The 26148-nt window shown below is 43.5% G+C and overlaps 1 protein-coding gene across 1 annotated transcript; it reads right to left on the reverse strand.

Moving 5' to 3' along the window:
• On the reverse strand, positions 1-26148 carry GJA8 (gap junction protein alpha 8). The gene is made up of 2 exons (XM_057410487.1): positions 26076-26148; positions 1-1992 (listed from the first exon to the last, which is right to left on the reverse strand). The coding sequence occupies exon 2, from the start codon at positions 1980-1982 to the stop codon at positions 783-785; it is 1200 nt and encodes a 399-aa protein (XP_057266470.1). The 5' UTR covers positions 1983-1992; positions 26076-26148; the 3' UTR covers positions 1-782.

Below are 26148 nucleotides of genomic sequence, written 5' to 3' on the forward strand. Positions count from 1 at the left end.
TAAAAAATATCACTTGAATTTATTCTTTCCAGTGGTCTAAAATAGGCTTGGGGCTGGATGACCCTCTTGGGAACAAATAATCCATCTGTGAGCATCTGCTAAATCCTAGTAGAGAGCTGCTGTTAACCTTGCTCACTGCAATGTCACTTGAAGAGCAGAAATAGTTTTGACAAAGGGAAAATATTTTTACCTCACTCAGATTTGCATTCTCAGAGAAAGTGGAGACATTTCGGCTTTATTTTCTGAATAGAGAGGGGAAATGGTGCTTATGAGTTTAGTGCATTGATGCTAAGCACAGAATTCACTTTGTGAATTAAATAACTGCAATTCCATGCCAACAGCAAAGGGGAGATCTGCTCAGCATGCCATGGGTGGAAACAGAAAGAAATACTAGATACACTTTGTGATCAGTCTTCCCCTTCACTGGCCAAACAGAAATGTGGAACACAAAGCTTCCAGTAAATCCGTTCACAGTAGTGACATTTGCGGTTCACTGCCACGTTAGGTTTTAAAAGACATCAGTTATGTGTACAGCATAGGTATTCCTGTAAAGCGTGAGCTAGTATGTGGAAACAGGGAAAATGTTCTTTCTCAAATGGACATACAGGGCAAATAAGGCACAGTTACCATGATCATACCTTTCCAGTTGAGAATCTCAAGAGGAAATAATATTCAAATGGCTATTTTAGCACTTTGCTTAAAAAATACCTTTTGATTCTTTCTCTATCTCTCATTTTCTTTTCAACCTTTTCATTTTCATGTGCTCCCCATATCCTGCACCTTCATACAGTCAAATCATCTGACCTGGCCCGGCTGCTGGCTTTACTTAGCCTGCTGAGGGGTCTCATATCAGTGGCGAGCTCAGTAGGTGCTGAAGGCCCTTCCACTTCATCGCTCACCACCTCCTCTTCTGCTTTCTTCACCCCTGGCTCTTCTTGAGGTTCCGGCTGCTCCTCTTCTTGTGCCTCCTCCTCTGCTCTTACTTTCTCCTCTTCCGGCTCCTTCGCTTGTGCATACGATGGTAACCTCTCATCAAATGCCCTGGCAAGATCTTCTAATGGTCCCATCCCAATCTTCTCCTCAAACTCATTGAAGGCTGATGGAAGGGGGCTGGGCTCAACCCCTACTTCTGTGAGAGGAAAATAGTGGGGCACTGGCTTCTCTTCTTCCAGCAGCTTGTAGCCTTTGGTCTTTGGGATGGAGGATACTGTGATGGCATGGAGGGGCTTCTCTGGGACTTCCCCCAGCTGTTCCTCTGCTGGTCTTCTCAGAGCCTTCCGGATCCTTTTCAGGATCAAGTGACTGATCTCCACCAGGTTGAGGAAGAGGGACACAGAAGCCACCGCCAGCATGAACATAATAAAGATGGTCTTCTCTGTGGGCCTGGAGACAAAGCAGTCCACAAGATTGGGACAGGGCCACCGCCCGCAGCGGTAAAGTGGAAGAATTCGGAAGCCATACAGGAAGTATTGACCTACTATGAATCCCACCTCAAAGAGGGTTTTGAAAATGATATGGAAGATGTAGGTTCTCAGGAGGGTACCTTCCAGGCGAAACTTCTTGGTCCCATTAGGATTGTTGCCTTTGTTTTGATTTGGAGCCAGGGGCAGCTTCTCTTCATCCACCTCAGCTTGCTGACGTCTCTCAGCTTCCTCCTTCTCTCTCCTCTTCTCCTCCATGCGGACATGGTGCACCGCATGCCCAAAGTACATTAGCGAAGGTGTGGATACAAAAATGATCTGCAGAACCCAGAGCCGGATGTGAGAGATGGGGAAGGCTTCATCATAGCAGACATTCTCACAACCAGGTTGCTGGGTGTTGCACACAAAGTCTGACTGTTCGTCTCCCCACACTAGCTCAGCGGCTGTTCCCAGGATCAGGATGCGGAAAATGAAGAGCACTGTGAGCCAAACTCTCCCGATGACAGTGGATTGCTCGTTCACCTGCTCTAAAATGTTCCCCAAGAAACTCCAGTCACCCATTTCTTACCGTCTAAGGAAAGAAAAAAGAAAGAGAATGACCACAAATTATGCTAAATTTTAGCTTTCAAGTTTTCCCACTGATGCCTTTTGTTGCTTTCAACCAGTAAGTAATATGCTTTGAGAAAAGAAAGAAGGTTGCTTGCTTGCGTATTTGCCTGATCACAATGATTCATTTAGGAGAAGAGCTAGGAAGCCAGAGCAAACTGCTTGCTATATTTGTTCTTCCCTGGCTCTAAATGGGCAATTACTTTTCAGCCAAGGAGTGTATTTATCTCCTTTTCAAAGTAAGAAACTTCTGTTGTGCCTCATAAACTCAGTTGTATGAGCCTGCTTAGATTTTGTACACGTACAAACACGTGCCAGCAGTACAGTAGAACAGATTTATCAGCATGCAGCTGCAGTGGTTTGAAGAGTGAAGCTTTCAAGCACTTCTTGCGCCATAACCACACACAAACAGATCTGAAATCAGTGCCCATGTTGCACCTACACAAACCTGAATTCTCTCTAGGTTGCATATATTAATTCTACATTAGAAATCACTCTGTTAGGTAATAACACGATTACATCATTGCTGTGTTAGTAACAATATACAAGCTTAATAACTACCATATATATACTATTTTGCTGTATAGAATACATTATATTCAATACAATTGTTTGGTGTTCTTTGTATTGTATTCTGAAGTCAGTTGCCAGACTGATATTGGAACAAACATGGAGAAAAACATAAAGGTCTATAACTGTGACCTAAAATACTATTTTCTCTCTCTAAAAAGCCAGTGCTGCTATCTCAGACTAACATAGAGGTGGAAGCCAGCTACAGACATCCTACTGGAAAGCTAGGAAAGTAGTCCATTTACAAGTAATGCAAGTAAACATTACATCTGTCATTTTTGCATGATAATAAATTATTCCTAGGCTAGGACTTGATCCAGTGTAGCCTAAACTTCCCACTATATGATTTTAGGCAAGGGAAAATCTTTGCATGAGTGAAATAAAGAAGAAACTTCTTTGGGATGGGCTGATTTAACACATCACAGCTGTCTGAATCTCTGAGGAATGCTGAATATTACAGCGATCAAAAAAATAAAAATGAACTGTGGACCATGACAAGTGAAACAGGGAACATTTTCCATAAAATAGCTGTTCACAGGGATTTAGAAGTTCATGTCTTAGATATTATCTCCATCTATAGTTTCTTATATGCAGACACACATATACAAGTGCTGAGTAAAAGAAGGTACAGTCAACAGGATGAAAATCTGAGTATCTAAACTTCCCTCCTCTCTCAAATACCACTGGGATATATTTGTAATGCCATATGTTACAACACACCAACGCATCCCAGTCTGTTTCAACTACTGTGTGTACATATTCACACATAGATAAACACACAAAATATTGAGAGTTCTATGGCTCTGGGGAATGTCACAAATTTTCGACCAAAGAAATCCTTCTGATGTCATTGTTCTAAAACAAGATGGACTCATTTGCCTTGCTTTCAGACCTTGCAAAATTTTAACCCCAGACACCCATGTCAGAAAACAAAGAACAGAGCACACTTCTTCAGCTTGCACAAATACCTTGCATGTGTAAGCAGCAAACATAATTTAATCACTGAAGAAAATTGCTACTTTCTCAGTCATTAAAGTTGTGTAGAAGAGTGTGTTAATGTCAGCACTTACATTAACAAGTCTAGCAGAAGATTATGCTGTTTACATACATTAACTAAACTGATTTAAACATTCTCTTTCTGCAGATTCACAGAGCAAAGCACACCCGACAGTTACCCATCATGTGCAACCGTAAAAAAACATGACTACACACAGTATGAACCTCATTGTCTCCCAGGCAATGAAGTTAACTCCATCCCTTTCTTTGTGAGTCACGCTGATATCCGCAGCTAGCATTTGAACATTTCCACTGCAACGCACAAGAGCGACATTCTAGATGTGATAAACCTTATCATACGGAAAACTCACTGTACAAGAGAAGGAAAACTACTTCCTAACTCCATCAAATGTCTCACTTGCAGGTTGATACATTTGGCTAAAGTCCTGAGATCACTTCCGAACTAGTCACATTTTTCGTAACTCTGCCATGCCCATCCTCTCATTTTTCTGCCAGTGAAGTGGTTCAAAGCTGCTCAATCAGTTCAACTACAAGAAACAACTTTGGGCAGACTGCAGATGCACAACCAGTTCAAATGCCTGGGGTTCCACCTGTAAGCAGTCAGCCCTTCAAGTCCCAGAAAAAGTTGAAAGTGATGAATTTAGGCAGTCACCTTTTTGTTTAAATTGCCTATCACGAGGAGACTGCCTAAGCCCACTTGGAGTCAACAGACTCGTGTTCTTAACTCACATGGGTTTGTTGTAAAGCCCCACCCTGCACTTCCAGATGTTGCAACCTGAGCGCACCACCACCAGCTAAAAAGACTGTATAGGTTAAGGACGTTGAGCAAGCAACTTGCCGCAGTGAAAGGCTCCACCGAAGAAGTGTGTCCCCCTCCTCTCTTGGCACCCTGCAGGGAAGAGTGAAATTTTGTCTCTCTTCTTCCCTACTCTAAAAGTCCCAATCTTGTCGCACGACTGAGCAGATATGACTGAATTGGCTCTGATGGCGGGTTTTAGTTGCCCTGCAATATTTAAGCTCTGAGCCAGACGGCTTTATAAAGTGAGTGACAGTTAGTGACATGGGGAACAATAGGGAGAAAAAAAAATAGAGAAAGAGAGGCAGAGAGAGAGAGAGGAGAATCTACTGAACATGAAAAACCAGAGCAGGGAGAGGAACAGGAGAAAGGCAGTGAAAACCTAATATATGCCTAAACAGGAGTTTGCACAGTTAAGCAGGAACCAAAGCATCTCGGCAACTCTGCTATGGTTCAACACAGCTCTGTGTGTGTGTCCCCACTCATTAGTCTTTAGGTGTTGTGGTGTGACAGGTGACACGGGAGTGCCAACTTCTCTGATAGTGGCAGAACTAATCAAATTATTTTGTACCCTACACCCAGCTCTGACAGGTAAGTCATATTGCTGATTTCCAGCACAGGTAGTCACTGAGGTACCTGTAGGTGGCATTGTCATATACATTGAGCTGCTCTTTAACATCTTTTACCTGGAAAAAGCAGCAGTATTGGAAAATTAGATCATCAGTCATGGTTAATCAAGCTGAGAAATACCAATTTTACAACCTTGCCTTTCAGTGTCTTGGTTCTGCTTAGTTTTTCTTCCAATTGCATTTTGCACATGCACAGGCATCCAAAATGGCTAAAACAAACTGTTTTGTTAAGGAGCGCAGGCGAATTCCAGCAGCCCAGCAAACAAGAATGTTACCCCAGGCACACTCACCTACCCCCAACCATCTGCAGAAATGCTGCAGAGCCCAACAGAAGAGAGAAGTCACAAGCTCAGTAATGCATCCATAGGTACAACTAACTGCCTTGTGAGTTTTGATTATAAGCCAAAGGTTATAGCTTTACTCTGAGGTGTTATTTTTGTAGTCTTTCTGTATGAATTGCTCAGAATGTGCTCTTTGTGCTCAGCTCTGAAGAAAAGGAGGATAACTGGAAGCAAGATCTGCTAAGCAATGATACAGATACTGGGCCCATAACATCATAAAGCAGCAAGTAGCTCTCCTCTCTCTTCATGCAGATTTTATTTCCTTGAATAGCACTGGGAGATGCTCTGTCTCTAGAGAAGCTGTCATTTGAATGGTCATTTTGTGAGGGCCACAAAGTTGTGTCTCTTCAAACCAATAAACCTCTCTTCAGTGTTTCTGGCATTTATGCCCATGTAAGTTCAGAGCCTCATTTCAATGGATGTCTTCCCAAGCAGCTTTTAAGCAGAGGAGTTGCATAGCTCCAAAGTCCAAAGCACAACTGGAAGAAGAGATGATGTTTTACCAACTGGATTTCAAAAGAGGTAAAGTATAAGTAAAAGATGGAAAAGAATCACATTTTGCAAGAGGAACCAGTTTGGAGGACAAAAAAAAAAAAAAAAAATAAAATCAATCTCCATGCATGCAATTGGAATGAAGGTCATTTCTCAACACCTTAATAAATCATTCTCTTAATAGAGAAGTAGTAGAGGTTTATACCTGGCATTTTTCAGGTTGTGCTACATGAAGCATGGGAATAGTCTTCCAGGAGAGAGGACACACAGAGGAGAAGACACAAGTCTCACAAATATGCAGTGAATAAAAAAATGCACAGTTTGATCAACAAGAGGATTAAGGACAGTAAGGGAGAGTGAGGAATACCTTTGTTGCTTTGTTTTGCTATATGCTACTGAGATAAACTAGGATTAATACATGTGTGACTGGTCTTCAATGCCACCCTCATCCCCTCTCTGGGAAGCAGTAAGAGAGGGAGGACTAAATGATATTATCAGCAGCTAACACCTTTAAAGAGCGCTTGCAAGCTGGTGCATCACAGAGGCCAGATGGTTCACATGTTAAACTGCCCATCCCTTCTCAGACTAAAACTCAGCTCTGGCTGAACATGCATATTCCTTCTGGGACCTTATCTCTCCAATATAATGAGCCAAAACCCAAATCTGGTATGTAGCTACATGGCTGTAGTCCATCTCTAAATTATATCCAGCTACTGTCAGAGACATTTCCTATTAACCTTTTATCCACCATTTGCAAACAACTATCTAAATATCAAATATTGTCTGGCAAGTTGCAAAACAGCTTGCAAAATGCAGCTGATGCAGAAATTATATGTGAGTGGCTAATCATTTGGTATATGGCACCTTCATCTGAGTGATCACGGTGACTTTCTTTGCTATCAGTAGGGTGCAGAGCCTTTAACATGGGGCACACAGTTTGCTGGACATTTCTGGTTTGGGAAAAACCATAGAGTCCCTTTAACTGGATGCCTTTTAAAAAGGCATCCCTGAGTTCATTCTGGGCCAGATTCTCCAGCTCACTAGCACACGCGCGCACACACACACACACCGATGAAATGGCCACAGAAAAGCACCTAAATAAAGATGAAGATGGCCAGTGAGGAATTCCTCTTGTACTGAGGCTACTACACAGGGAAGTGGTTGTTTGAGATGGGGGTGAAAAGGAGAGGGCAGAGCAGAAGAGCGAGAAGAGGACTTGATTCTTTAAGGCATCAGGTTAATGCCAGAAGTCAGGGCTGCTTTTTTAATATGGAAGTAATGGCTGTGAAAGGAGTAGAGAACATAAAACCAAAGGTGTAGAAGACTGGATCTCACACAAGCACGTGACATTAGCTGAGTCTGCAACACAGATTGTGCCACAATGATAATGGCCAACACTTCCAACCTGTGTACCTGCCCCAGTATTTATGCTCTCATTAGGCAACCTGGTGCAGGGCCATGTCCAAAAGCCAGCCCTAGAAACAGCAACAGCTAATGAGAGTAGCACTGCTATTCACAGTGACTTTGTCTTGCCTTTGGGACTTTTCTTGACTTCAAAGAACCATGGACATTCACCCACACTTTTAAATGTTACTAGCTTTGGAAAGAAGTTTGCTTCATTGCTGACTTCTCATTCCTTAGCTGCTTTTGAGCTCCCATCTCTGGAACCACTGAGACTGTGAAGTCTCTACTGCAACTCAGCCTTTTGCTCAGAGACTACGAGGTCACTTGGGGAATGTGGGATTTTTCATTCCAAACGGATTTCCAACATAGACATGATGTCAGGACAAGGCAGGGCCATGCTATTGAACAGCTCTGTTCATGCATGATAGCAGATTGTGCAATTATGTAGCTTACAACCCTGGATAACGATACCTCTCCCTCAAACAAACTTATCTTCTCCTGATCTGCTTAGCTAGAAAGTGGCACATGCTTCCTGTTCCTCTGCTGAACACACAAACCTTTCGCTCATGGCTGAAGCTGAACACTAGATATATTCTGCCTCCCTACAAGAAGATGGGAGCTTTACCCAACACTCCTGCTTGCTAGACACTAGCCAACTTATCAGACATCTGCTTTCTAATAACATGTGTCTTTGTCCTCCCTAGAGCCAGAGTGATCTATCAGTCTGATCACTAGGACCAGAGGCTCCCACATTTCACCTTCTCTCTGCCACCTACTGGTCCCAGAGATCATTTGAATGTAGTTAGTCCTGGACAAGTCTTTTGGCAGAACTTGTCCCTGGAAGCATGGTAAGTATCACTGTCCACATTTTAAGGGCAGAGCTCTGAGCTTTTTCCAGAACTCTCTTCAGAGCCCTCCAGGCATCGGGGCTGGGGGGGGGAGGAAGAATGTAAGTTGCTGGGAAATATATTTTGCTAGGGAACTGCAAACAAACCATAAAGAAAAGAGAGGGAGGAAGATATAAAGCATCAAGAGGAGGGAAATTGGGTAAGTATTTAAGTAACAGGAAGGTTTGGGCCGGAAGAGGGGAGAAGAGGTGAAGGCAGGGTTGAATTGTGCTGGGGCTCCAGTAGAGGATAAAAGCTTACGGGAAACATGTTTTTAATATAAGAGATGGAAGAAAACTAGACAAGGAATAAAGATAAGCAGGGCAAAAGTGGAATGTTTTTCAATAGCTGTTTAACTTAAATGCAGTTCTCTGAAAATTACTGTTAGAAGAGGACCTGGGGAATTACAGGCCAGTCAGCCTAACCGTGATACCTACAGAGATACTGGAACCAACTATGAAACAATCACTTTATAAGTAGCTAAAGGACAAGAAGGTAATAAGAAACAACCAGCAGGGAATTCTGAAGAACAAATCCTGTCAAAACAGGCTAATTTCCTTCTTCGACTAACAGGCCTGCTAGATGAGGAGAAAATAGTAGATATAAAATACCTTGACCTTAGTGAGCATTTAAAAAGTACCTAGATCCCAGTCTCCCACAGCAGCAAGCAGTCACCATGCAGAGGCTACACAGGTTGAAGTACCATAACCAAAGGTAATTGTCAGGACTTCACTTTTCCAGCTGGGAGGATCACATCCCTGATGTTCTGCCTCCAGGGGTGCTCAGTGTATCCTGCGTGTTGGACAACAGACTAGAGGAAAACACTGAAAGGGTGGCAGCTGGGCTGGGGTCAGCAGTCCCTCCTGAAGGCAGGGGGCCTGAGGCCATCAGATTCTGAGAGGAACGTGAGACACTGGAGAACTGGGCTGCCCTCTGCAGAGGAGACTGCACCAAGGTACCGATCAGGAGCGCAGACACCAAATGTGCTGGTCCAAACTAGATCATTACCACTTCACAGCAGTGCAGCAAAGAGTGAGCTGGGGTGGGACTGAATATGAGTCTGTAAAGTGAGATTTCAGCAGAAAAAAAAGACAAATCTCATCCTGAGATGCTTTAAGGGGAGTTTTGTGTGGAAGGCAGAGGAAGCAATTATTTTGTGCCTTCACTCAGTACTGCTGAGCTCTCAGCAGGAACAGCGTGTCCGGTTCCAGGCGCTACATTTTACAGAAGATGCAGACAAATTGGAGAGACTCCAAAAAAGAACAACAAAATGATAAGAGATGTGAAAAAAACATGACTTATAAGGAACAGATAAAATAACTGAGTTTGTTTTTTCTAGGAAAAGAACAGTAGGGGAGACATGATAACAGTCCTCCAGCACATAAACATTTGTTGTAATGGGTGGAGAGACTAATCAGTTGTCTTTACATTCACCAAAAGTAGAAGAAGAAATAATAAGCTTAATTTGCAATAAAAATGATATAGCTAAACACTAGAAAAACACTTTGCAAGGGTAAGAATAGCAAAGCACTGCAGCACACTGCTTGGGGAGGCTGGAGGTTTTTATGAAGAGGTAAACAAACATCTGTTAAGGATGGTCTTACCTCATAAACAGAAAAACAATCACGGGGGAGAGAGAGGCTTTGGGAAATTGTTGGCTCTACAGTTTTATATAGGGCCAAAGACCTAGAGAAATCTCAGAGGAATATTTTCAGTTTAAAACAAAATGGCTGATGCCAACCTCATGAAGTTTAACCATGCCAAGTGCAAGGTCCTACACCTGGGTCGGAGCAATCCCAGGCACAGCTACAGGTTGGGCAGAGAAGAGATTCAGAGCAGCCCTGCAGAGAAGGACTTGGGGGTGCTGGTCGATGAGAAAATGAACATGAGCTGGCTTCAGTGTGCGCTCGCAGCACAGAAAGCCAACCGTATCCTGGGCTGCATCAAAAGGAGCGTGACCAGCAGGTCGAAGGAGGTGATCCTGCCACTCTACTCTGCTCTTGTGAGACCTCACCTGGAGTATTGTGTGCAGTTCTGGTGTCCTCAACATAAAAAGGACATGGAACTGTTGGAACAAGTCCAGAGAAGGGCCACAAGGATGATCAGGGGACTGGAGCACCTCCTGTATGAAGACAGGCTGAGAAAGTTGGGGCTGTTCAGCCTGGAGAAGAGAAGGCTGCGTGGAGACCTCATAGCAGCCTTCCAGTATCTGAAGGGGACCTATAGGGATGCTGGGGGGGGACTCTTCATTAGAGACTGTAGTGATAGGACAAGGGGTAACGGGTTAAAACTTAAACAGGGGAAGTTTAGATTGCATATAAGGAAGAAATTCTTTACTGTAAGGGTGGTGAGGCACTGGAATGGGTTGCCCAGGGAGGTTGTGAATGCTCCATCCCTGGCAGTGTTCAAGGCCAGGTTGAACAGAGCCTTGGGTGATATGATTTAGCATAAGGTGTCCCTGCCCATGGCAGGGGGGTTGGAACTTGATGATCTTAAGGTCCTTTCCAACCCTAACTATTCTATGATTCTAAGTATCTTGCCACCAACCCTAAGAACAGCCTTGGACAGCTCAGGTTGTCTACCGCCACCCAGTGCACTGCAGGACTGGAGAGACACGAGCTCCGGTCCGGGAGCAAGTCAGCTGTGTCAAGCAAAGCATTACACTTGAGTTATCTCCTCTGGAGTGGGGCGGAATGGAACACAGTGGTGCAATACTGCTTCCCATGCTGGAGCCACCTCACCCCAGGCTACCAGAGGTATCTCTACACGGCAGGGCTACCCTCAAGGGAAGTTTCTGGAGGGTCAGTGCTTTGTTCTTTGACTTTAGTGATGGCTCTGAACATGCTGCAGATTTAGAGGCATTTGCTTGCTGTAACCACACTTCAACCAATTTGTTCCCTTACTGGAGTAACTAAGACTAAATCCCATAGCTTATTTAGAGTGTTTCCTGCGGACATTGACACTAAACACGAAAAACAGGGTGCGAGAGACCCATGGCACCTCTAATAAGAACCTCTCTTCTCGCTCAGTTCAGCATTGACCTTTTCCAGAGATGCTGATTTTACCAAAGGATGAGTAAGAGCCACCCGCCTTTTCCCAGTACATTTGCTGGAGGAGGATCACAAAGCAGAAACATGGTAAAACCTCCTCTGCCAAGGGGCCTCTGGGCTCCTGCAGCGTAAACCACTAGCGGGCGGTGTTTTCTCATTCATGCACTGAACAGCAGCATAGGAGACCGGGAGATGCTATGAATGAGAAAGAAGGCGGCAGAGTGTGTCTCTTACACTGTACCTAAATTCTGCCTTTCTCTTCCCTCTTCCCTCATTTCTGAAACTTCTTCCTTCAGATAGAAACTAAGGCAAACACAGGAAACTTGTGGTGATGCAGCAATACCTGTTGCTAATTTGATTTTTTATAGTACAATGCCTAAATAGATGGAGTTAAACTGCCACAGAGATCACTTTCATGTCACTGATTTCACCTATAGAATCAGCATTAACTTTGTTGATAAAGCATTATTTTTGCTAGTATAATCAGGATTTTCACTTGAATCACAGAATGGTTTGGGTTGGAAAGGACCTTAAGATCATCTAGTTCCAATCCTTTTCCAGCAAATATTTCTCATGTATACCAGCTGATGTGCATGATCCTCCCTTTAGTAACAGCATGGTTAGTAATAAAAACTACACTAACCTTACAAAGGACCTACAAGGCAAAGGAGATGAACTCTCACATTTCAAAGCTAGGTGCTATGATGCTGCAGTAGCAGCACAAGGAGGGCTAGAAAGAGAATAATACTCTTTTAGACACATGATTTCACTTAAAACTTGACCAGGATATTTCTAGAAATACAAACCTTTACAGCAGTGTCCTGGTTAGAAATTCTAAGTTCTGCTGTCAGTGCAGGTGCTATTTATGAAGAGGTGCATCGGGAAAGGGCCTAGGCCTTGTAGGCAAGGTGTAGCAAATGTGTTATGGAGCCACGATATACAAAATGCCTTTCCTGGGTCCCCATATACCCTCCTCTTTCTTGCCTCTTTATCTGCCCCCTGCCTAAAACCTACTGCTTGGTCAGAAATGGAGGTGGAGCACATCAGCTGGATGACATCTCTGAGAAGATCTGAGAATATAGGCAAGCTACATACTTAGGTGGTCCATAGTCTCGATTTTCTCTTGGCATATATTCTAGGTTATGGCCCTTCCACCACTATTGAGATCTTCCCCAGAGAAATGGATTAGCTGCTATCTGTTGTGAGGTATCAGACCAGTTAGGGAACATATTGCTTACAGCCAATCTGGACTATGTAAAGTGGATTGAGGGAAAGCAGTGACAAGCACCTGATAATACTTCTGGTAATAATTAATTGCTTCAGGCCTACCAGTAACAGAGAGGCTAATAATACCTCTGAGTCTTTTGACTGGGAGACTCCCTATGTTTCTTTTATCAAGACATTTTGTACAATCTCTTAACAGCCTCAGGCACAAGGACCTGGAAAGGACAAAGCTTCTGAACGATCTGAACAAGTCAATATGTTGGGAACAGTCCTGTGTTACCACACTGCCCATGAGGTTTATTGCCTTACAGTTTCAGATGGGGGCTTACTCCCTACTCCTTTCTCCCTTTTTCTGGGTTCTTCTAACACCACAGAGGCCTGCCTTGCTGAGTGGTAGGCTCAGGGCTCTCAGGAGTGTTGTCACCACCCACTCTCCATCTTTATCTCCCTGCTTTCATTTCCACACAGCACAATGACATGGTGGAGGTGCACTGTGCATACGAGGTATGGAGGTGTCTTGGGAGAGTTCATAAGCAAGACAGAGGAGCAATGGGGACAGCAAAACAGACCATTATCTGTTCTTCCAGTCACAAGAGATGGCTGTACCTGTTGTGCACTTCGTCTGACCTCAGATTCCCATTTCCCACAACAGAACACATTCCCAGCCTCTCTGGGGAGGACATCCTTGGGGACGGTTCCTGTTTCCCTGCCCTTTCAGTCATGTGCCTTCCTGAGCCTGATATGATTGTTTCTTTGGGCACAGTGTAAAAGATACCAGCAAGGAACGGAAGGCTCTCATGCCTCAGCAATTTATTAAGAAGAAAAGGAGGTTATTGAACTTGGAAGCTGTTGAGCCAGTTGTTCCTCTTTCCTGATCAAGAAGATAACCTGTCCATAGATAAATCATCCATCCAAAGGTCTTCAGCATTCCCTGAGACAACCCAAACTAATAAACAGCTGGGTGGAGTGAGGCAGGGATTATCTATGTACAGAGCTTGCAGAAAAAGTAGGTGGTAGGGCTGAAGGGCTTCCAGTTTGGAGAGACCTATTGGATTTTTCCTTATTTATTGCCAGCAAATCTCAATCCCTTGAAGTCCTGCTACAGCTCAGTGATTATGATATTCTTAACAGCAATACGGTTTAAAGCATTATCTGGATCCTTGTAAGAGAAGTCTCCTTTGGGGGTCCCCTGTCCTGGGTCAGACCTGGCAAAACTTTCAGCAGCTACTTCTATGGCAAGTCCAGCTTTGGCATAGCAACTCTTCCACATGTCCCATGCTACAAGGCCCCATTGCTGCCCGATTGAAAAACACTATCATAATGAATGAAGCTATTACTACAGATAGTTCCTCACCAAAATATAGGCATGTATTTTAATAGCCTGTGTCTCTCCAGCCCCTGAAGCTCTGAAGCAAGGACATGAACTCTGATACTTCTGTTGGCCACCCTGCTTTGGCCCAGAGTGCAGCAGATTTGTTGGGTTTCTAATCCCTCTGCTACATATCAGCTCCACTTACCAGTGCTGGCTGTATTCAGCTGCAGCCCTGGCTTTTCCTTGCAAAAGCGTGCCCTCCTTTATAATAAAGAAGTCAAATCCATTCTAATACATCCCCTTTAGCTATATAAAAATGTGGCATCCCTTTCCATTTTATATTCATCAAGGCTTTGTCTGCCCAAAGGACTATAGCTATAAGACACTGGAAAAGATACTGGGATGGTTTGTATGACAATGTTAAAATCAATGGCTGTAGCCCTAAGAAAAACTGAATGGGCAGAAGTGGGGTGAAAAGAAAATGCATTACCTGCTTGTTTGTGATTTTGAATCATAATTTCCTAATTAACAATATTCAGTATTTTTGAGTTGGTGTTCTGGTAACCAGACTGATGATTTGGATCTGCAACAGATAACCAAGCAACACTGCAATATGGGAGCACTGGTTATTCAAGCACTAACCAAAGAAAAAACAAATATGTTATTGCTCAGATAACACATGCTGATGTGGCCGACTCAAAAACAGCACTGGGGATTTTTAAATGTTCGAAACAGCTTCCTTGTTTCTCAAATCTTATATCCAAAATGAATAAAATCTGTATTTTACTTTATCTGGATGGGTAAAGTGATGGTAGAAATGAGGCTGGTAACAGGTTTACTGATCCCCACCTAATTGCACATATGAAAGCAGAAGGCAGCCCAAAGCTGTAATGCAATGCTTTGAAAGACATGATGCTTTAAAAAGTCCCATTTCCCAGCCCTGAGTAGAATTCTGGGCTAAGTCAATACAAAGAAGGGATTTAAATAAGAAAATATCAATAATTATCAAGAACTGCTAAAAAAAATTTTACGAGGCACCAAAAATACACGACTCTTCAGTAAAGAAACAGTGTAATTGCAAAACCATAACCACATCTAAAATGGAAGCGGGGGTGCTGTAAGTAGGTAAAACACATATAGATATGATGATAAGATGATGGAAGTGAAAGGGAAAAAAAGAAGACTGACAAAGCTATTTTTTTCAAGTAAATTCAGAACAAAATGAGTTCTAATCATGGTATTGATCTGTTTTTAGATGGAAATGTTAGATTATTCAATAATAATGCAGACAAGAAAAATGAAATCAATAAATACTTCTATCCTACTGCTGGGAAAAAGAAAGTAGATAATTTAGACACTGTTGATGACATGTCTATTCTTGTAGTATCTCAGAGGAATTAAATACCACCTACTAAAATCAGCCATTTCAAATCAGCAGGACTGGATACCCTGCACTGAAAGTTGTTTGGGGGTTTGTTGGGGTTTTTTTTGTTTGGTGGGGGAGTGGTTTTGGTTTTTGTTTATTTAAAATAAGCTGCACAGGATGTCTCTGCACTGTTTCTGTTGATTTACTTTAATTTTTGATGCAGTGGCGAAGTCCTAGAGGAGAAGAAGAAAACAGACAGCCTGGCACCTTGTAAAGACTATGTAGAAGGGCATAATTATTCTATAATTATCTCATAACTATAATTACTCACAGGTAACTACAGAGCTGTGATAGAATCTCAGTCCTGAACTAAATCATGAAGCGGCCAACACAGAACACCGGGAATAAAAGGAGAGAAATATAACTAGGGGCAGTCAAGATGGGTTTATAGAAAATTTACCCCATTGAACTGGGGCAATACTTTTCTCTGAGGAAATCGCATGTACCGTTGTTAAATATAACAAAGCTGGTACAATACACTTAGGATCCTGGAAGACAGTTTCTACTCTATCACATGGCAATTCGATTGAAGAACTTGCTTGACATAAAAATAAGATAGCAGTCATTAAACAGACTATAAATGACCTATCAGACTGGTCCCAAGATACAACTGAGAACTAGAAGTGATTGTTTATAGCATGTTTGTACCAAGATCCTGGAGGGTGTTTGGCGCCATGGTATTTTTAGTCAATAACCTGGAAGAAAACATCAAACATTTTGCAAATGTCACTAAGTCCAGGAGAGGGACAAATCTTGAAAAGGGGACCACTAATCTAGAGTTCCCCCGATGGCACAGTCCGGCAGGCACAGAAAGGATTTACTTGAGCACAAGGAAGGTCAGGTCTTGCACATCACAAGATCAGCTGTAGCTCTGCTATAGGGAACTTTGTCCCGGGAAGCAGTGACTCCAGGGAGGACTCTGAGCTCAGGGTAGTTGAGGAGCTGCATACGAGCTCATGGTGCAGCACTGTGCTTGATGGGGCTAACATGATCTTTGGATGTACACGTAGAGGCAAGGTGTGTAAATACGTCACCTCAGTCCTGCCTGATTTATTCTCCAATTTTTGTGACAGCCCTCTGCTGTCAAAGTCTCCCCATTACGTGTTCTCCATGACCCCTAATTCAGCAAGTTAGAAAAAAAGAGTGCTTATTTTCTGCTTCGAAAGGCAGCTTCTACCTGCCAGCTTGAATGAAGAAGTTACTCCCTGAATTATCTTCTCACCTTGTACTGATCGTATTAGATCTTAGATCTACACATGGCTGCTAGTATGTAATTTTAAGGGTTTAAATATCCTCTAGTCCAGCTCCCAAAAATAATTTATGACCTGTGAGGTACACCAAAAAGCAGCATTACAAGTGGCAATTTAATGCATCATCTTGAGCATTCTGGCTCATGCATTCCAAAGCTGGTCCCATCTATGAGCAATGTCTCATCTCTCAGTCCTGGAAAGATAATGCCTGTCTTCACTATCCACACAAGGGAATCAGTTCAAAGGATAGAGGCAAGACAACAACAGAAGCAAATGTTAAGTGAGAAGACTATAATTACTGCAAAGCAGAATGAGAGTAGCAAAGAATACTCAACAGAAAACAAAGCAATAAATACACTGCAAGAGCACAATCCATATGTGCCAAAGGAAAGGTCACAGACAGCTTGAACATGGATCCTGCCTCCTTCAAGCTTAATAGAGATGATGCCCCACAAAGCACTGAGTGCATTTGTATCAAAGGGTGTGATGCATCAGCTCTTGAGCTGCTTATAGAAGACTTGTACCTGTCCAGCATGAGGGTACCAGCAGCCTCCTTTTTGTTACTGTAGTTTCAGCTCTAATGGAGTACAAACACCAATCATGTCAAGCTGTCAGTGAACCTACAAAGGCTTGAACAACCAGAGCAGACCCCCCAAAAATACAAAGAATCCTACAAATTCTCTTGGATCCTATTTGCTCTGTACATTGTCCTGCCTGTCAAAAGCCATGTGCCAAAACTTTAGTCACTGATGAATCCCTGGTTCCCAAAGGTTGGAACCACTTCATCTCCTGCAAAGTAGTCTAGTGCTGTTACACTTTTTGAATGTATTGCCTATTCTCCTAAAGCATGGAAAACCAGAACTGTCCTAGAAGACATCTGTCCTGGGAAGACTAAAGGCTGCCAAGGAATTAAAGAAAGGGTATTGATTTCTTCTTTTCAAATAAAGATGCCTGGGCTTACCTAGGCAAAAAAATAAAAAAAGTAAGGGGCAATAAAGATTTTATTCATGGAGCAACAGAACAAAATAAATAATGGAGGATCTCTGTAGGGAAGAGGGCAGGCTCAGGCTGGGACTTCTAGAGACAGTATTTAATCTAGCTTATGTCCCTTAGAGAGAAGATAAAACTTCCACAGACTGCCATGGAAGGATATCTGTGAAAATGCCAAGTGCTTCTGATGATCCAGGCTCAACTCTCCCTTTTTAAGCATGATATTTAACAGTGACAAAACATGGTTGTGCACAGACCACACATCCCTGCCCCCAGAACCCACTACCACAGTCTGGGTCTGAGCTCTGAAGGACTCTGTTTAACCAAGAGCACTCCATGGTTTCAACAGCTGCATGTTTGTTACAGAAAGGGTAATGGGTTTCTTGGGAAGGATTTCCATCTGGGCAGCACAGTCTTCATGCAGCAGGGACCGAGTGTTGGGTTTGAGTCATTAACTCAGCTGTTTTGCACAGCAATAAACCCTAGATAAGGAAACGGCCAAGAGCAGCACACATTGACAGGGAGAGGTGGGGCAGAGCAGAGGTCCCTGCTTCAGTTCCTGACAAAACCCTTCACTTTTACTTCACACAACCAGATATCCACCCCAGTGCACAGGTCATCCGTGAGCAGAGGCAGTCCTGGTACTGCCGGAAACAAACCCAGGTAATAGTGCCATGGCATGTTTCTGGCAAGGGCCGTCAAAGTCAAAAGCTATAAGGACTGGAAAAACTCTCCTGAGGCCCAACTCTGTGAGCACAGCCACCCTGGCTATGTGCTGGCGTGCAGTGATAACATTGTGTGCTGAGGCTGGCATGCAATCCAGGTGAAATCACAAGAGGAAAAGCTTCCCACCCCGCACAGCCTCAGCAGTCACATCCACAGCTCCTCACCCCCTTACTGCCCCTCACTGCACCCCACCCAGCCAGTCCCTATGTGCCGCCAGGGACATGCTTCCCTGCCTGGCTTTCTTCCACTGTGCTGGGGTAGGGCTGGCTCACAAGTGGCCATTGTGTTTCCAAGGAAGTACTGTTACAGCAAGTACCTGCTCACACTGGCTGTGTACAAAGGCTCAGAGCCTCGGCTGGCACCCAACCTCCATGTGCATCCGCACTCATCTTTTCCAGCACTGTTCTCAGAAGTTTCTAACGGTGTCTTGCACCACTGACTCTTCTACATGCCCATTCTTGGCCTCTGCCAAAGTCTAAGTCTGTGAGGAATAAGGTGAGGAATTAAATAAAATCCCAGCATCATGGGAATATAGCTTTTCCACCAGAAAAGAGAAAATGGCCATTGAAGGGGGAGGGAAAGAACTCATTCTTGTTTGCCTCAGAAATATAGGAGAATAATTGTTCAAGGTTTAAAGTCTGAAATGTATGACAAAGCCATAGACATGGTATGGCTTGGCTTGGCCAGAGGAGAATTAAAGCAACACTGACAAGCAGTGATAATTCCTGCTATCACTGAGCACCTAAGTGGACACTAATGAAGCCTCATCTACTTTGGGATACCACTGCAGCACAATCCTATAAAAAGGTGAACCAAACACTCCAAGTTCAGGTGGAGGCCTGCATCTAACCCATGCCCTCTTCTCCCAGTGAAGATGGTGCCTGGTTGTTCTCACTAGGGACTCTGACTTGTCCCACCCTGGACCACCAGACAGCCAGACCCATGGGTGCCGCCACAGACAGTGGAGCAGTGCTCTGAGACAAGGGACTAGTGGCAGCTCTTTGAAACGTTGGTGCTAACCTCCACCCAACATCATCAGTGGTCTTTTAGTGGTGGAGGTTGCTGCCAATGTCATGGAATGGGAACAGGGTAGATGGTTACATGGGAAACAGAAATGAAGGGGAGCAATGCTGCTTACTGGAGCAATAGCATTTGAAACTTCAAAGAGGGACAGAGATGTGGTTTGGCTGTTTGCAGACTGCTTGCACAGGGCAGGGTGAAAATGAGTAATGCCTTGGGTTGTGAGGGGATGCCTTCTGCTCTCACCCTGAGGTCCCAACTCTCAACCCCATAGCTGCCAACAGTGGGCCACCCTCCAGCTGTAATGCCAGAAAGAACTGCTGTGATCATCTAGACCCACACCTTCAAAAACCTGGGCCAGAAGACTCAGCAGAATACATCCCATCTCTGCAAAGGTCCACTTACTGACAAGAATCCAGCCACAATTTAAAAGCCTCCTGTGGAGGATCCTCCCCAACCCTCTGTGATTGTTGTAGTGGTTAATTACAATGTTAAAAAAAATATGCTTTCTCTCATATGACTTGCTTTCCCTTCAAATTCCAGTTTTGGAATCTTATTACCCTTCAGCCTGCTGGATCACAGAAACTTTGTTTCCCATGTAAGTATATGTAGACAGTGAAAAACATTAGCCTTCAGCTTCCCTTTTCCTGTCAACTCTTCAACCTCTTTCACTGGAAGGCACACTTCCAACTCTTTAACACCCTTGGGCATTGTCCTTGAAATCTCTTCCATCCAGGAACCACCAACAAAAGCACTACATAGAGTACATGGGAAGTGACCATGTTAGTGCTAAATGACACATGTGCTCAGCCTCTCCTAGAGCTATTCATCTTGAAGTTATTTACTGAAAGCTACATGAATTCCCACAGCTACAGCATCATCCTGGAATTCTGTTGTCAGACAGTGAGCTGCACACCAGCCCCTACTTCTGCCCTGTCACTGCTTCCCGAGGCAATTTTGCCAGCTGATAAACACTGCCTGTATCCTTATTCTTTGACATGTGACTTACAGCAGTTAATGTTATACTTGGCCCCAGCTTTCTGAGTGATCTGACTATTGCAGTACTGTTTGGGGGTTTTGCTAGCTTACTGATTTTTGAGTCATCCCTACTGATCCATGACTATTTTGCAGATCATTGATGGTAGAGTTCAGTAGCATACAGCCACAAACGACCAACTTCACAATGCTTATTCCCACTTGCAGTTACACATCTCCATCCATTTGGAGGACTGACATTTCTTCCTGAAAAATTCTCATGTCTGCATTGCAAGAAACTGGAACAACAAACATCTCTAAAAGCACTGTACCTGCACTGTGTACTCCTGGCTCAGTCTACCTTGGGTGATCTGGCTGGAAGTGCTTTAAGGTAAAGTTATCATTTGATGCATGTTTCTGTAGGGCCTACCATAAGTGGGCCTTTAATTAAGAAAGAGTAGTCTTCTTCTCTGTCCAGGACAAAAGCAAGCTTACAAACATGCTTAACTTCATCCTGTGTCATGGGAGGTAGTATCAATGCACACTAAAACACAGGCTACCTGTTTTTGCAGGGCTGGGCACCAAGAAGATGCACAGCATGCAACAGGGAAGGTGAAATAGGAGGTTAGACAGTCAAAGCTTTTCTTTATACTGTCGCATATATATACTATAATATAAAATATATAATATATAAATATACTGCTGCATATATACATCTTCTTTTCAGTTGTTAAATACACAAACATGGGACTGAATTCCCATGCCTGATTGCCTCAGGGGTAGTAGACAAATTACAAATAAGCAAATATATGGATTCTCTGCTTCCAAGGGATTTTTGAAGATTAACTACTTAACCCCTAATCATAGTGACACTGGCTAGCTAATGAATGAGTTGAGGCGACATCCTTGGCTATTAAGATTCATGATGAAAAAAGGTGGATTATTCCATCCCAGGGAGGAGAAGGGCTCAAGGGTCTCATATCTTACTGTACAGCTTCCCCATGAGGGACAGAGTCCCAACTGTCTTTTTCTACAGTGTCTGATCTTTCCTGTTTTATTGTAGGGTCACTGTAGGAGAAGGTATGAAATCCAGTGGCTTTGCTCAGTGTAAACGAAAGGTCTGAGTGACACAGATCCTTCCTGGAGAGGCACTTTCCCCCACTGTCATAGCTGACTGATGTGAGAACAACCTACTTCCTAGAAAATTTCACTTTAGCCATGAGGAACACTTAGGTTTCCTGCATCATCCAAGCAGTTTGCCCATCCACGTAAGACACACACCAGAGAGGAAGCTAGAACACTCCAGCCTGCTCAGGTTTGGTGTTTCTGGCTGGAAGCAGAGATGTGCTTATAGAGCGAAATAGTAGTCATTGCTGTCAGGAAACACCAGCCCTTGCAACACGCTACTGGATATTAAACTTCCAGTAACCATCACTTTAGTCTCTTGACTAGGACCAGGAAACACAGAGCAGTGTCTTACAAACACTTCCAAACAGCAACATTTGCATACTCTACACCCCAAGGTATAGCTGTGGCTGATGGTGACGATATGTAACGCAAAGAGCCTCTTCTTCAGAGACCCAAGCTGCAGGACCATTGCATTTAAGCTAGCAAGAGAGAAGGGAATAAACAGAGCATCCATGAGTATTGCATATGACACTTGCCTGGTGATCCATAAAGTAAAATAGCAAATACATTCCTGTGGTCATATTTTCCTTCACATTACTTTTGGGAATACAGACTTACACAGAGATCTGATACAGAGGATCCAGACCCTGCTAGAGGCACAGCTCCCGGATAAATTCAGAATAGTTATCTAGGGGATAAATTCTACTTTCATGGAATTTGGAGGAGCAGCAGGACTTGGGGACCCATCATTTGCATACTTGACCCCACAGAGGCCCTCAGCCTAGCTAGCTGAAAAAAAAATACAGTATTTATGAAGCGTATTCAATGGTAAGGACACTTCTCTGCTGTACAACATGCTGCCAATACTTACGCTAACCTTTTCCTAATTATTTTCTTCTTTCCATCTTTCTTTTGGTTTTTGATTCCTTCACCTTTCTGTCTTCCCCTGCTTCAGGTTGACTGCACTTTCATTTCTTCTTTACCCCATAACTCTGTCTTCAATACAATCTTCCTGGATGATCCACATCAGTAGCACTGGGCATTCCTGTCACCCCTGACTGATGGGCTTCACCCCCCTCACAAGAGTATATACCAGTAGCATTAGGCCTGTATGGAAAAGCAGACATCTCCTGATTACTGTTAGATCCTTACTGCTTCATACAGGAAGAGCCTGTTTATAGCCTGGAGCCTACAAAGACTTCTGGAATTTCAAATTCTTTCTTCTTCCATTTTGAGGGCAAGCAGCTGAGGAGACCAAGAATCCTGCCTCCCCTCACAAATATCTTGGCATTCCAGTTATCAACCTTACCTTTATATCCTGCAGCTCAGCAAATGTACTATCATATATCCCAATGTTTACCCAGCCTATGCAATCTGATAGGCCACCTATACCAAAGTGGGCACTTAACGTCTAAGAATGGGTGGGAGGTGACCTTCCACATAGCCATGATATATTTTTGGAAGGGCAAGGCAAAGTCAGAAGGGCTTACTAAACCTCTTTGATCACTTAAGCTCCTGGTTACCAAATAACCACCAGTATCCTTTCCATAAACTCATTTATTCTTAGCTACATGAATCCCCATCCCCCTTTACACAAAATTAGCATCTACTCCTAAGCTACATCTTTCTTCGAGCTATACCATCATCCTTCAGCAGTTCCAGTAAACCATTCTCCAAGTTCTCCCCTTTCCTGATTGAAGACATATCTTGCATCTTGCTTGCTGCACCCTCCTCCCACCTTCCACAGCATCCCAATCACTTGATACGAGCAACCAGTAGGCCATAATTTGAAAACTGCTACTTCTAAGCCCTCCACAAAAGATCTCTAAGAGAACCTACGTAATTCATGGCTTTCTCATAGCTTCTCTCATTCCCCTGTCAGTTCTTACATTCATATCTGCAGCTGCTAACTAGCCTCATTTTTAACAAAGCCCAGATGGAGCTAGAGAAACCTAAGTCTGGTACAGTTACAATATCAGAAGTACTCCCCCACTTTCATTATCTCTATGCTTTGCTTTTTATTTTCTCTATTCCCTTTTTCTTTCCTCCTTTATATTTTGCTGGCACAATGAACTGTTACACCAGATCTGCAGTAAATGTGAGCTGGTTAGTGCTGACTGCAGGAGCAGCTCAGCTAGTAGCTCACATCCCCTCATTGCTGCACACTGCACAAATAGTGGAGGGGGCTGGTGCTGAGTACCTTAGAAGAGCACCAGCAAATACCAGCACCCTCAAGGGAACACCACATCAGATGCCTTTGGGAAAACACTGACAGAGGCCATGACTTCAGGAGCACACGGGTATCTCACAGCTGTGTGTAGCAGGGGTATCCATCTCAAAATGGATCTCACCACCTTCCTATCTTTCATGGTGTAAGTACTCAACGCAGGGGGTTTTATCAACAAGCACTCCAGAAAAAACAACTATAGCAGGCCAGGCTGGTGGTGACATGGCCCAGTGGTGACTAATTAGGATATTGTACTAGAATGGGGGCAAAAAACAAGAAAGAAAGAAATCAAGTTTAATGCTTTATCCCTTTGACCTCCTGTTTTTTGGCAAACTGCTCTGGCCTTCAGGCTGGATCACATTCTAGGATGAAATTCACTCAAATCTGACAAGGAAGCTATTTAAAACTGCTAAGAACAACAAGCAGACAGCTAGATAAAGTGTGAATGTTAGGTCTTGGTCTTACATGGGGAGATTACCAGAAAGACATAAAGGAAACACAGCCCCACTTTTTACCACCATGACAGCTTACCCTAAAATTACATACACTTCCTTTCATAAGCTCCACTGACAGACTGAGCAAGCTTCAACATCATAGCTGCCTCCATCTCTACAAACAGTCGATTTCAGAGGTGAGGGTCTAGGTTGCGTTTCCCATCCTACAAGAAAAGAAGGAAGGTGAATCTGATCATTCAGTTCCTGGTCTTAGATACTTATCACAACAGCCCTGCATTATGCACCAGTTGATCTGGAATGCCTTCTCTGAAAACCTGTATGAGATCAGGCCCTGACAGAGAGATAGGCAGAGGGACAGCTTGCTTATGGATCCCAGTGGACTGAAGGAAGAACTAGATACCAAGTTCCTCAGGCTGTTACCAAATGCAGGCTTCAGGGACATTACTGACAGACACCACAGACCTCCAGAGTGAGGTGGCATTAGCAGTGTAGGCAATATAAGTACTGGTCTCAAGAGCAATCAGTGGATGCACACTGGTATAGAAATACCTAAACAGTATTCAGCTGCCTAACTCCTAGGTGGGCAGATAACCAGTATTCATTTCAAGCGGAATTAGGTGTTTACTGTCTCCAAGGTTTTGTGCTCCTGATCCTGCCTAACAGGGCCAAGAGAGGGAAAAAATATGTTAAAAAATGCAGGAAAAGACATTTTTAAGGCTTTGAAAGAAGCATAATAGTGAGCAAGGAGATGCAGAAAGAGTCAGGAAGTACAATAAGTGGTTAAACACCACTCAGGAGGATGGCAAGCATGAGGGGATAGCAGACAGCCATGAAATGAGGACATAGAGAGTGCACATGGGGTGGCTGAAACCTGACAGAGAAGCCACAGAAGATATGAAGCTGAAGAATGACAAGTGTAATGGAGCAGGACTCGGGAGGCAGGGGACTGCAAGCGACACTGCCGTAACTGAGGACAACTGAGCTTTTCACTTAGGCAGCATAGGAAAAAAGTCAGGGTTTAGAGGAAAAAATGGTGAGATTTGACAGGCCCATATGCAAGACAGAGCTTGGATGCAGTAAAATGTGCAGTAATCGGGATGTCACTGTCAGGAAGAATAGCGGAAGTGCTGGGGTGATGAAGAGAGATGGCCTTGGGAAAAGGCCTGGGTTTCCCACACATCAAATCCCAGATGTTGGTAGGGGATGATAGAAGACTGGAGAAATGGGGAGATGCTGGAATAAAGAGACGTTAGTACAAGATGTTGGACAGAAACAAAAGATGAAAGCAGAGGGGCAGAACAGTTCAAAAGCACAAGAAATATCAAAGCTAGGGGTGTGAAAAGTAAGAGACTGCTAAAGGTGGCTGGGACAACGCTAAATATTCTTATGAGAACAACTTTGGTATTCTGATACTGAAAATAAACTTCAAGGTATCCAAGCAAGTACTAAAGAGGAAGAATTTGGCAAAGACAATGTGAATACAGGGAATGAGGAAGGAGTTTGTTCCATTCAGCAAGTTTGCAGCATGTGGAAGTGATTACGGGAATGATTACAAGACTAGTGCTTCATGAGGGATACAGGATAATAACATTCAATGAATAACATAGTATTGAGTAAAGCTGTAGCCCAAGAAGAAAACAATACACCCAGAACTGCATAAGCCTATTTTCTAAGTAGATGGGAAAATAAAACAGCAAGTCAAAGTGAAACAGTTCATAGATTTCACTGGAAGCTTCTGTTGTTAATGACAATTCCTCCCGCTGGAGAAGTCCCTTGTTTCACCTTTCATCATTTGAAATGCTTGAACCAGTGAAGCTCAAATCAAAAATTCAGCCATGAAAAAAGTGAAGGACTTTGGTCCCAAGTTCTTTTGATAAAGTCTTCAGAAGTTTTTCTCCAGCAAGGAATTTTTGCATCAGGAGTTTCCTCCAGCTCAGGAAAAAAGACACCCAGTGTGGGATCCAGAATGAAACAAACAAAAAAAAAGCATTCCTAAACATCCAGATTTCTCACTCAGAAGGAAAGTTGTTCCTTCCACACAGTTCCCTGGCAAGTTTTGTTGTTCTCCTGTAGTGGCAGGATACTGTACACCAGTTTGGCACCAGTTACAGGTTCTAAAAATAACATACCTACTCAGTAGTTTCTTACTGGTTTATATTCAGGGGTCCTCAGTTCACAGCCATAAAGAGGACCTTCCCAAAG

The sequence above is a fragment of the Pezoporus wallicus genome, unplaced genomic scaffold (assembly GCF_028554395.1).
Source record: "Pezoporus wallicus isolate ANWC-B61680 ecotype Strahan unplaced genomic scaffold, APGP_CSIRO_Pwel_v1 contig_229, whole genome shotgun sequence".
Lineage (NCBI taxonomy): Eukaryota > Metazoa > Chordata > Aves > Psittaciformes > Psittacidae > Pezoporus > Pezoporus wallicus.

Excerpts from the sequence above, each read along its gene's own strand:
- GJA8 (XM_057410487.1), bottom strand. The coding sequence starts at position 1,982 with ATGGGTGACTGGAGTTTCTTGGGGAACATTTTAGAGCAGGTGAACGAG.